Below are 13,501 nucleotides of genomic sequence, written 5' to 3' on the forward strand. Positions count from 1 at the left end.
GCGATGGTGACATTCGCCGATGGTATCCACGCACCTACAACAGATGATCCATCTGTGACATACTTCGCTCTGGAACACATTAACACCAACTATAGAACCCGCCGTCATGTTTATACAGATGGGTCTGTCACAGATGGAGTATAGCGGGTGCCCCAGCTAACTCTATAGCCAGAGTTTAAAAGTATGCCGACGCAATCTATGACGACGCGACCAAATGCATGTTGCTGGCTATTGCACAGAGTAAGTCACGCCATTTTATGTGTTTTGCTTAACTGCTTAACTATGAAAGATCAATTAATTAACTTTTGAAAACAGCGAAGCTAGGCAAAACGTTCAGATGAAAAAGTTCTAGATAAGTTTGCAATACATCTGATTAGGCAGCTTCTAAGTGCCTCTCTATTGCGTATTACTGTTTCTTTTTCCGCTCGCCACAGATGCCCGCGAAAAATACACAAAAAAAACCCGCATGTCATGCCCGTTCCCGCGCCTAAGCGCGCCATGATTGCAGTGCTCCCTAACATTCCGTCCGCGTTTCATAGCATTTGGCCTGGTGTGCTGCCGCTTAAAAGGCGACAGGGCTGCGACGAAGTTGGTGACTGTGCGATGACGCACCTGTTGTTTGCGACCGCACAAGCGATAACCGCTGCGTCAGCTTAACGCTGACAGGAACTGCTGCGAGGGAAGCATATCTTTTACAGCGCTCCTTAACGTGGAATATTTTTGCATTTCGCGGGCATCTTTAGTAAGCGGAAAATTACTAATACTTAATAGATATGAACTTATAAACTGTCTAATCTGATCTTTTACAAACTGATCTACAGCTTTCTGAAGAATTTTTCGTCCTGCTTCGTTGCTTCAAAAGTTAATTATTTAATCCGGTCTAGTTAAGGAATTAAGCACAGAAGTAGTGTAACTTACTCCATGCAATAATTAGCAATATGCATGCGGTTGTGGCGTCACAGAGTGCGTCGGCATATTTTTAAGCTCTGGCTAAAGATAGCTGAGGCACCGTGTATATAAACGACAAAGAAAGTGTTGCTGTCGTTGCGGTACTAAAGGAGTGCAGAACCTTTCGTCAATGCGTGCGTGCGTGCGCTCACGTGCTTGCGGATGTGCGTCACGGAAGCAGTGCCAATGCATTGCGCACGAAAACACAGATGAAATAACATTTTGCCATTTTAGTACACACCGTCTGCTACGGAACAAGCCCACTTCGACAGATCTAGTCCGGCGCCACATCCTCACTTGATTACTCTAAAAGTACGCCGTACTGGACACAGGTCATCAGAAATGAAAAAAGGAAACGCGATGCTGGCATTTGTTACCGGAAAGAATTATGTCCAGGAAAAACTCTGCCTACATAGTGGATGGAGAGCTTTATGTACAGTATTACGACAGAAACATCATCTACAAAGATGAGCCGCAGCTCCATGCAGTTACGTGTGCAGTGGACAAGGTCTTTTTTTTTTTTTTCAGAACGACCTCGCATGTAAACGAGGTTTCAGTCACTACATGTTTCATGATGTAATTTACTCATGCAGTTCAGCTGCATATTCGGCAAGTTATTCGCGAGCGACCGAAATTTAGCGTCAGTGACAGTCGGTGGCTGGCTCGACGAATTGCGCGCATCTAAAACAGGCACAATAATTACCAGTTTCACAAGACGCCGCTGAAAGAGAATAAGAGAAAAGAGCGATACTTTCAGCTTGTCCACACAGCTTTCTCTCCTGTCGCTTTGGCAGCGGATCACGTTGCCCGAACGTGTTGACGATGAGCCCGATAGTCGGGAGGGAAGGCCAAACTTCTGCCCTCGCCTTTTGCGAATCCCTTTCCTCTGGAAACCGACCGTGTGTAGCGAAGTCGTGGTAAGGCGAATTTAGACATACGCGTGCCGCCTGCGAGACGTGTGTCAATCGGCCCCGGATCAACCAACAATCTGGTCAACATGAAATTGAAGTAACGAAAAGAAAAGAAGAACTTCAACGTACGCACAGTACAAGGGTAGCGAATTGGTTCAGTCAATAACTTTACCGTAGTTCTCGAAATTAGAACTGCTACGAGGTTGGACACCACGATGGTTTGGTTCCGGAGAGCGGATGCATCAACAGGCGTCGCGCTGCCTCTAGCACTCGCACTGCTGGTGGGCTCCTGTGCGACGTTGTGCGACGGCAAGACTGAAGGGAGTCCTTTCGCTGCATCTACCGAAGAGCCCGAAGTTAAGTATTTGGATACGCTCAAGGAATGGATCGCAAAGGCCATGGATCGGGCCCCGCGCGACGTCATGCGCAAGGTCCTGGCAGCAAACATCTCGGTCGAATGCAGTCTTGGACTCCTCAAGCTTGTGCGCGGAGTTCGCAACCTGGAACCGTGGGTTCTACGACGTGAGTGCTTGCGCGCCGTATTGGTCGTGGTCTTCTTCCGCGATTAAGGCTTCATGCTCTTTTTGCCATGCGGCCTGGACATGAGGGTGTGAATAATTAAGGCTTGCCGTCGTACGTGTTCGAGAGAGCAGGGTCGCGAGTTTCGGTGTTCAAGAAACAACACGTATTGAGATTATGAGCATAATATTTACGTTGTAACTTGCAGGATTTTTCAACTAGCCTGTGCTGTGTGTCTATGCTGAACGAAAAAAAAAAGAAAAACAAGCGTGCGCTACACGTACCAAACGGCCGCAATATTGCTAGAGATCCTCTTGCGAAACGCCAACTATTTTCATCAAGAGCTTAACCTACTAATGAGCAAACATGCATTTATAGTCATCCGGGTTTACTTCAAAAGCTTCAGTGTGATGAGCGTACTGAAGAGCATATAGACAGTTACTTCTTCAACAAGTCTATTGCAAGTGTATTTTGTAAGAGCTGCACACGTGCGCGATAACTGCTAAGGGTCCGCGTGCCTGAGAGGGGTTTCACTCAGTCATGTCAGTGCCCTTAGACGTGCCTCAATCAAGTTAACGCTGTTGCATGCATACATAATTTGAATAAGCTGTAACGTATGGTGATCGGTTGAAAACAACCATACAGACGTCGCAGTCTTGCCAAGGTGACCCGTCTGGTGTAGTGGGCGGGCCACGCGAGATAGGTACAAAAAGAGTTTGGCAGCTCTTTGAAAACCCTGTCACAATTTTCGCCATCAAAAGAATGCGCAAAGGGTGAGGATGATGCTGTGGCGGTCGATGGTGATGCATCCTCGCCCTTTATGGTCAGAGGTGGAGGCCCTCGCCTCGGTGGCGCTTTCCCTTGCGGTCTTTTCATATACGTTCGGCCGATACGAAACACACACTCACGTGAGAGCTGTGCTGGGACAGGAACAATGAGGCCGCGTCCACTGTGGTAGCTCAGTGGTTTTGGCACCGCACTGTTGAGCTCGAGGTCACGGGTTCGATCCAGGATGCTGAGACCACGTTCAAATGCAGGCGGAATGTACAACGCCGGTGTACTGTGCACGTCAAGAACCCCACGTGTTTAGAATTACATGGAATCCTCAACTATGGCGTATAGTATCTTTGGTTTCGCACATAAAACCAATTAATATTTCAAGCACTTAAAACTATCGCTTCGCCATTCGCGTGGCATTCTTGCGGATCTCGCACGCTTACTTTACCCATACGAAGAGCTCAACTAACCGCAACTTTCTTCCGGGGAAAGAAATCAATACAAGACTTTTAACACAATAATAATAATAATAATAATAATAATAATAATAATAATAATAATAATAATAATAATAATAATAATAATAATAATAATAATAATAATTGTTGGGTTTTGATTACGAAGTACGCCGTGGTGGAGGGCTCCGGAAATTTCGACCACCTGGGGTTCTTTAACGTGCGTGTAAATCTACGCACATGGGCCGCAAGCATTTGCGCGGCCATCGGAAATGCGGCCGCCGAGGACGGGAGTCGATCCCGCGAAAGATTTTTAACAGCGGAGCTGTTTAAGCTTGGTGTAGCGCTGTTTGTCGACCGCGCAAAACTGGCGAAGCGGGGGAGAGCGAAGCTAATAGTAAAGCATAGTGTAGGATAGCAAGGGGGTGGGAAAGCGAAGTGCAGGTGAGGAGGAGGGAAAGGAGGAGGGGAGAGGGTAGAACATAGCATAGCCATGTATAACATAGTATATCGGGGGGGGGGGGGGGGCGTAAGGGAAGTGAGGATCAGGAGGAGGAGGAGGAGGAGGAGTGATGTGAGGGTGATTATGAGGGAAAGGAGGGAGAGAAAGGGTAAAGGATAGCACAGCGATTGTCATGAGCGACGGCGCTGTCTTCTTTTTGCATAATGCAGAGTAAGTATGGCGAGGGGCCGGGAAAGGAAATTGAGGGTGAGGAGAAGGGATGTGAGGATGAGGAGGAGGGAAGGTAGTTTAGCGGAGGCGAGTGGAGGAGGGAGGCGAGTTGGAGCTTGCAGACATGATAGTTAAGGCCACCGCCTCCACTCTTTCCTCAGTCTTCGCACCATTAGTGCATAGATGCCCCATTTTTTTTCATACCGGATGCGCTATATTTCACCGAGCAGTAAAAGCCAAATACTTTTGTGCAGACATTCATAACGATATTGGGCACGCGGAAATATCCCCATCGCCCGAGTGAAACGGAAAGTTGGATCATGTGCGGACCATTTGCTTTGGTGGTACCTGGCGCTACGTATCGCAAAAAATAATAATAAATAAATAAATAAAGATCATTCTACAGCGTTACGAGCCAAAACGACGATACGATTATGAGACAGGCCGTAATGGAGGTCTCAGGGTTAATTTAGACAACGTGGGGTTCCTTGACGTGCTCCTAAATTTAAGTACATGGGTGCACTTAGATTTAGAATGCAGCGTGAGAGCTTAATAAATAATTGCCGAGCTACCAAGGTGCGTAACGTCTCGCAACAGACGACGATGGAATATTGGCTGGTTGTAGCTTTCTCTTACGCGAGAGTGCACTTTGTTTGAGAAGGTTTTAAATGTGAAGCATTTCTTAGCGAACTTCTGCGACTTTGAGCGTATCTATCTATCTATCTATCTATCTATCTATCTATCTATCTATCTATCTATCTATCTATCTATCTATCTATCTATCTATCTATCTATCTATCTATCTATCTATCTATCTATCTATCTATCTATCTATCTATCTATCTATCTATCTATCTATCTAGCGGCCTACGACTTTGTGCTCTCCTGGTCGCTTGGTAAATCGAATGTACACCAAAGTTGGTATGGTGTAACATGACTGTATGACGAACATAAATGACAAGTCATAACATGAAAATCATGACACGCATATCATGTACAGCATGATTTAAATGCCACGCTCATGGTGTGCTGGCGGCCGTTTCGCTAGCTTGATATACACCAAAATTGGTGTCTTGCGACGTCACTGTGTAACGAACATAAATAATACGAGTTAACGTGAAAATCATGACACGCATGTCATGTACAGCATGACTTACGTGCCACGCTCATGGGGCGCTGGCGGCCGTTTCGCTAGCTTGATCTACCCCGAAATTGGTATTGCGCGACGTGACAGTGTGACGAACATAAATAACACGAGTTAACACGAAAATCATGACACACATGTCATGTACAGCATGACTTACGTGCCACGCTCATGGGGCGCTGGCAGTCGCTTCGCTAGCTTGATCTACCCCGAAATTGGTATTGCGCAACGTGACTGTGTGACGAACATAAATAACACGAGTTAACACGAATATCATGACACGCATGTCATGTACAGCATGACTTACGTGCCACGCTCATGGGGCGCTGGCGGCCGTCGCTAGCTTGATCTACCCCGAAAATGGTATTGCGCGACGTGACAGTATGACGAACATAAAAACACGAGTTAACATGAAAATCATGACACGCATGTCATGTACAGCATGACTTACGTGCCACGCTCATGGGGCGCCGGTGGCCGTTTCGCTAGCTTGATCTACCCCGAAATTGGTATTGCGCGACGTGACTGTGTGACGAACATAAATCACACGAGTTAACACGAAAATCATGACACGCATGTCATATACAGCATGACTTACGTGCCACGCTCATGGGGCGCTGGCGGCCGTTTCGCTAGCTTGATCTACCCCGAAAATGGTATTGCGCGACGTGACTGTGTGACGAACATAAAAACACGAGTTAACACGAATATCATGACACGCATGTCATGTACAGCATGACTTACGTGCCACGCTCATGGGGCGCTGGCGGCCGTTTCGCTAGCTTGATCTACCCCGAAAATGGTATTGCGCGACGTGACAGTGTGACGAACATAAAAACACGAGTTAACATGAAAATCATGACACGCATGTCATGTACAGCATGACTTACGTGCCACGCTCATGGGGCGCCGGCGGCCGTTTCGCTAGCTTGATCTACCCCGAAATTGGTATCTTGCGACGTGACTGTGTGACGAACATAAAAACACGAGTTAACATGAAAATCATGACACAGATGTCATGTACAGCATGACTTACGTGCCACGCTCATGGTGCGCTGGCGGCCGTTTCGCTAGCTCGATATACACCGAAATTGGTATCTTGCGGCGTGACTGTGTGACGAACATAAATAACACGAGTTAACACGAAAGTCATGACACACATGTCATGTACAGCATGACTTACGTGCCAGGCTCATGGTGCTCTGGCGGCCGTTTCGCTAGCTTGATCTACCCCGAAGTTGGTAATGCGCGATGTTACTGTGTGACGAACATAAATAATAGGAGTTAACATGAAAACCATGACACGCATTTTGCTAAACGACATACAAGACGATGTATGCAGCTCTTTGCTGGCTGATTCGCATTACATCGATTCCCACAATGCGTGGGATCTGCCGGCTTTTTTTTTTTTTCGTGCCATTCAGCAAACTTCCCCGGGTATAATGACGCAGTAGATCCTGTGTAACTTGATTGTTAGCTAAAAAAATGCACCATTACTGCTTTTTTAAAGCCGAAACATGCATGTATTCACGAACTCACTGAACTTGGCTCTCAACAGTGACACAATGGTCGCACATTCGGATGCGGTAAAGACGAAGTCGGCGCGGAACACTGCGGAAACCCAAGGAACACGCAAGTACCAGAGAGAGAGAAGGAAAGAAGGAAGGAAGAAGGACAGGAAAAGCACGGTGGTTAACTATACTTGGCCGCAGTTTGCTGTTATTCATCTGAGGAGGGGAAAGGGGCAGAACCTCACTATAGTCCTGCGCCCCTTCAGTGTCACTTCGTTTTGCAAGCCGATCTTAAGCATGCAATCACTGTACAAGACTCGCTATGCAACTTATAATAAGGAGTCATTCAAGTGTCATGTGCAGCGCGTATACTGTGCGGGCTTCATGACGTTTTGGATATATCTACACCGCGCAGCTGTCTTGAAGACGAAATATAATCCTTTCAACGATGGCCGAGTTCCTTACTGACCGCAAATTCTTAGAAACTGATACTATTTATACTACCGCTTAGACCACATATCGCAAAATGGGAACGGGGAATGCAGTAGCGCGTTCGCATGGAATGACATGTGCGATTGGGCTAAGTTTCCCGATTGCGCTCGCCTTTGAAGGGGCATACCCACGCTATATAGGCGAAGGGTTTACTTTCGGTCGTCTTGGTCGATCGCTTTGATGACAAAACCCACCTCGTGTCGCGTCGCTTTGCGTAATTATCACTAGTCGCGTTAAGCGTCCGCGGGCGTTATAATCCCATTGCAGCGTGACAAGCAATAATGTGTTTGACATGTGCCACGAGAATTCTGCCATATATTGACACCAAGGCATCCGGTGATATATAGTCAAACGAAGTCACACGAAATGACTAAAACCCGCGAAACTGAGCGGACGACAGCTGCTGCACCGCTCCTCTGTGCAGTAGCTCGTCTTCGTTATGGACTGCGTACTCTGAATGAGGGTAAACGCAAAGGCTCGTGGGGTACTTCGCATGCTTTTTTAAACCCTCTATTCTGGCTCCCTTTATCAAGTCGCACATTATTGTCACGCGGAAAAGGGAAAACGCGTAAGCGCTCTTCAATAAAAGAAGAGAATAAGGAAATATGATAATAATAATAATAATAATAATAATAATAATAATAATAATAATAATAATAATAATAATAATAATGATAATAATAATAATAATAATAATAAAAATAATAAACGATAAGTAAACGAAATTTAAAAAAAATCAAGAAAGAATGAGGGAAGGTCGGAGTTGAAAGCTTCGTTTCCTCTCCGTCTATAGCGATGTAAGAACGCAATACAGCAAAAACTTATGTGCCACTTGTATACCTGCTTAAACAGAAGTTCGGGGCGAAGATGGAGGCTTGAAACGATGAGGCTCCAGTGACATTCACTGTCCAACGATTTCTCATCACGTGCATACCTGCTTGGGATACGAAATGGTATGGAAAGGCGATGTATTTGCCGGACTTGACATTTGCTTGCTGCAAACCTTCCGAAAGTAATATAACTGTGACCCGCAGTGAAAATGGGTACCTCGCGGCAGCAGCTTTCAATGGCGCCGGCTTTATAATGTGGATCCCGTGGTCACGGTTTCACGCACGGCAGCGGCGACCGCAAATGGATGAAGTCCAAATGCGGAAGAAAAAAACGCTTGTGCTTAGATTTATGCACATGGCAACCAACGTTAGAGGCGTTCAAAAAATGATTCCGGAGCCTCTCGCTACGGCATGCCTCGTAGTTATACCGTAGTCTTGAAACGTACAATTACAGAATTTTTTAAAAGGAAAAATTGAAGAGAGCACATTTCGTAAAGGAGAGGGACGGAAGAAGCAGAGCTGAGCGTCTGAAGCTTTGTTTGGCGTCCTCCCTTCCTTTACAATCCTTCCTGCTCAGCTTACATGATAACGCTGGCTTCTCTTAGACAGAAAAGATGAAAACGAAAAGAAAAGCAACGTTATGTACCGTGGAGCAACTGAATGTTGAGAATGTTTGTAGGGGCTTAAAGGCAGGCGTACATGCACAGACATAGGAAGTAACTAAAATGACGGGTAAATATCACGGGTAAATAGAAATTGGGGCGGAGGGACACCCCTAAATGACTAGGGGTGCCCCCCCCCCCCCCAGTCCCCTAGTCAACTAAAGGGGAGCGCCAATTCTGCCCCATACCAGCGGCGTAGCCAGGGGGGCACACCGGGCCCGTGCCCCCCCGACCCCAGAAGTTTTTCTTTGCTATGGTACACAGAGCACAAAATGACACTCGACCACACTTAGCTGCCCGAACCCCACGTCGGATCAGGGGCATGACCCCCCTCCGAAAAAAATTTCCGCCTACGCCACTGCCCCATGCCTATACTCAGTTGGACCTTTCACGTCATTTCTCATGCTCAGGGTTATGGCTGCGCATCATCTTTGACGATAATGGCGACGACGGGCCCCTGACGTTGCATCCAAAGGTCTGTTCACTTCCCACCTTTACCCCGGAAAGCAGGGGACCAAAAGCAGGCCGCTGTGAGAAGCACGTCATCGCTTCATTTTCATTTTTGCATCCATTGCGGAGCTCGTTTTCTTTCGGACTCGGCCCACACGGGGAGGGGAGCAGGGGAGCGCTGTCGTGAAACATGGCCTCCCCTAATGGAGGATCCAGCGCACGCCTGCGGGTCCACTTGCAAAGGTGACAGTGCACCGATAAGTTTCATTGCATTGTCACATTCCATGTCCAACGAAAAGTTTCGGATGTGAGGTGTACTTGGCTGATGATGTCACCTGCACACAAACACACGCGTGAGTGACGTCAGCGTGGGCAAAAATAATTACACTAAATAAACATGTCTTCATGGCGGTATTTGAACTCTGGGCCTCTAACACCGAATACCGATACCTTAACCACGACGCAGCAAGCGCACGCCTCACCATGCGTAATATAATGCCGTTATAAGAATGTACCGTGTGCAAGAAAGCGCGTTCCGACGCTTGGTGCTTTTCTCACAACGCTGATGGAGCGTCATCGAGTTCCTGTTATGCTAATCGCATTGACAGTGATGGTTAACGCCAGTCTCCTTTTATTGCGATAGCAATTATATGGACAGTCTCGGCTGGATTTTGCCGTCGCCGTCGCCGCCGTCATGCACCGTATATGTATAAGTATTTATATATATGTCAAAGTCCCAAAGAAAAATAATTCAGAACAACGCTTCCGAAGCGCGGAATCGAACCAGCGACCTCTCGTTCCGCAGCGCATGACGCTAACCACTACGCCAGAAAGCGCAGACCCTTCAGCCAGCTAACGCCGAGCGTTATATACACACCCTTTACCGCTGGCAAGACTCGGAGACGGCAGGCGCTTATAAGCGTTTCTTCATTACCAGCGAGATGGCGCGAGGAGCGCGACGGGTGCATTTAAAAGTCGTCGGCGAGCTCGCTCGCTTCTTCTTATATTTGCGCAGGGGGAACCTTGCCCTTCCGCTGTCTGCTCGCGCGGTCTTCTCGTGGTGAGGGGAAGATAGATGTTTCGAGCTTTCACCGTGATGTCCGCGCTCATGTTACGGAGCGTATACGAAAGTCACTCGAGCTCAGGGGACGCCGCTAAACGAACAAACAGAAGATGAGCGCGAACTATCACGTGTCACAACTCGACACTTGAAGCACGCTAGTTTCCTTCGCTGCTTCGGCCGCCTTTGCAACAGGAGCGCTGTTCAAACTGAGAGTATCCATTGGGGAGCCTCACTTCGTATAGCATTAGTTTCTTGCTATCGCATTCATTGCTTCGCCCTTGCGGCGAAACTGTGACTTTTTGATGTATTTTTTCTTATATTTCTTTTGTGTGCCTTCGGGAGGGCATGTTTCAAGTAGCTTCGTGAAAATAACAGGAAGAGGTTTCACTTGCGGCGCAAAACTATGTCACTTCTCACTGTAAGGAAGCTTTGGCTAAGGTGACGCACCGTAGCATGAAATGTGCACACGTCTAATTTGACGATAAAATTGTGTTAGCGTCTGCCGTATAGAGCCGGCCAGGGGTATATGACTGAGCGTGTCGGCAGAATGATGGAGAGGACACGCATGTGCACAATGAGCAGTCCAGTGCAAACCTCCTCGGCTAGGTTATTCTGCTATATTTAGACACTCCCTCTGCACTTTCTGCCTTATATATGGCTGTTATTTACTTCGTATTCTTCTTTTTGCAGAAAAGGGGAGATGGTGATTTATCCGATCATTCAGTATACGAAGGAAAGCCTCACATAAGTTCGAGAAAAACCTAGACGCCTACGCACCACCAGCAGAAAGAATAAGCACAAGAAATGGAAGTCTTGTGCTTCTTCTTCTTCTTTCTGCTGGGGGTGCTTAGGTGTCTAGGTGTTTATCGAAGTTATGCACCAACTAGCCCAGCAAGAAGTTCTGCGCAGCCTCACTTAGCCTGTGAGGGGCCTCAGCAAGCGGCTCAAAAGAGTGCTCGAACTAGGACCATTCTTAAGGCTCGTTCACACCGGCGACTAGCAACGGTCGCGCGACTGAGCCAAAGCAGTCGCAAAGCGACTGCTTTGGCTCAGTCGCTCACTGCTCGATTTTTCAGTCGCGCGACTGCAGTCGCAAACCTCTGAACCAATCAGATGTGCAGGAACAGGACGTCAGCCTATTTTACGGGGCAACGGCAATGCGAGCTGTACACGAGCAGACGTGAATTCTATGTGGCGACCCATATAGGTCGCACGCAGGTGTGAACATCGGTCGCTTTGAGTAACTTTTTAACCGCCAGTCGCAAACGGTCGCGCGACCGTTGCTAGTCGCCGGTGTGAACCAGCCTTTATAGTCTGTCAGTACGGTTCTTTAATCTCATTTCGCACAGTTCGTGACACATTGTGAGGTGTAGATGCTTTCTTGTTATGCTGGACTTCGTCGGCGGCCATACATTTTCAGTCATATTCAACCTCTAGAACGGCCACTCACGCTGTATATTGCGGAAATGTGCGTATATCCTGACAAGTAAGCAAGTTAATAATCAGCCGATTATTAACTTGCCCATAAATTTGTGGAGCGGAGGTAAGTTTTGCCTCTCTTTTTTAAATGCAAAGCATTTCTTAGCGAACCTTTGGCACTTTGAGCGTTTCATCTATCTATCTATCTATCTATCTATCTATCTATCTATCTATCTATCTATCTATCTATCTATCTATCTATCTATCTATCTATCTATCTATCTATCTATCTATCTATCTATCTATCTATCTATCTGGCTACGTCTGGGTGCTCTCATGATCGCCTCCTTAACTTGGTGTAGACCAAAATTGGTATGGGAGGGTAAGAAGATAGGACGAATATGACTGTCGGGTCATGACATGAATAACGTGAAAATCCTGTCGCGTACGTCCTCGAACCCTTTCCTCCAGACACGTGTGGCACATACCCGTTTACCACGGACCTCGGTGTACGGGTATGCGCCAGAGGTGATGTACAGTTTATATCCACCTAGGAACCGCGAGAACAGACATGGGTAATTAAGATGCGAAATCATTAAGAAAAAACGACATTGGCGGCATTGACCCGACGAAAGGAAAGAATAAAAATTAGGATCCCAGCAGGAAACGAACCCAAGCATTCTGCGTGGCAATTGGGTACTCTACCACAGAGCCACGCCAGGTCTATAAACTGGTTTGAAAAAACAGCCTATGCAGGCGTAATGTCGGTGCAACGTCAATTGTGGTTGTATGGCTATCTAATCTTACAACAAGGCAATAAACACTACATGTGTCCTCCTACGATACAGGCGTCATATCAGATTAACGTCTGTGGTTCCAGTGTTGACTCCGCTTTTACAGCAGTCTAATAAACATTACATTTGTATTCCTATGATCCAGCAAGCTATATTGAATGCACTGTTCGACCCCGGAGGAATACATTAACAAAATTTACGTACGATATTCACATGATTGCGCCATAATGTGCACTTAGTTTCGATAATACTCACGTATGTAATCTAACATGAGGGCTGACGTTACGTCGCATCATAAGTTACCCCTTAAACGCTAATGTTGTCGGCGTACCTGGTAAGCCCACGGTGTGCACACAGCTACTACACTTACAAAAAATCGGCAGATCCCACGCAGTGTGGGAATCGAGGTAATGCGAAGCAGCCAGCAAAGAGCTGCATACATCGTCTTGTTTGTCATTGAGGCTTATGAAGTCATTCATGTCGTGACATCTAGTTCGCTATATATCGCGAGATTGTCATACATGCATGCGTGTATAATCTGGTATATGCCATGCTAATGAAACATATATTCCGCTACATATATGCGATGCGTGACCTACTTATGTTCGTCACGCACGCTTGTCATGCCATACCAATTTAGGTAAACAAAATGGCCGGGAGTGCACCATGAGCGTGGTATCTATACCATACCCTACATGACATGCATTTCATGATTTTCGTGTTACCACCTGTTATTTATGTTCGTCAGACAGTCACGTCACGAGATACCAATTTTGGTGTATATCAAGCTAGCGAAACGGCCGCCTGCGCGCCCTGAGCGTGACATATAAGTCATGCTGTGCATGACACGCGT

General features: G+C 46.9%; 1 protein-coding gene across 1 annotated transcript in view; it reads left to right on the forward strand.

Moving 5' to 3' along the window:
- Positions 1–1,722: 1,722 nt before the first annotated feature.
- Positions 1,723–13,501, forward strand: part of LOC119398786 (nose resistant to fluoxetine protein 6) — a 61,642-nt gene continuing 49,863 nt past the window's right edge. Inside the window, exon 1 of the mRNA XM_037665605.2 lies at positions 1,723–2,381. Within this exon, the coding sequence (XP_037521533.1) occupies positions 2,075–2,381 (307 nt within the window). The 5' untranslated portion in view covers positions 1,723–2,074. The remainder of the gene's footprint in view (positions 2,382–13,501) is intronic.

Source organism: Rhipicephalus sanguineus, chromosome 1 (assembly GCF_013339695.2).
Source record: "Rhipicephalus sanguineus isolate Rsan-2018 chromosome 1, BIME_Rsan_1.4, whole genome shotgun sequence".
NCBI classification, from domain to species: domain Eukaryota; kingdom Metazoa; phylum Arthropoda; class Arachnida; order Ixodida; family Ixodidae; genus Rhipicephalus; species Rhipicephalus sanguineus.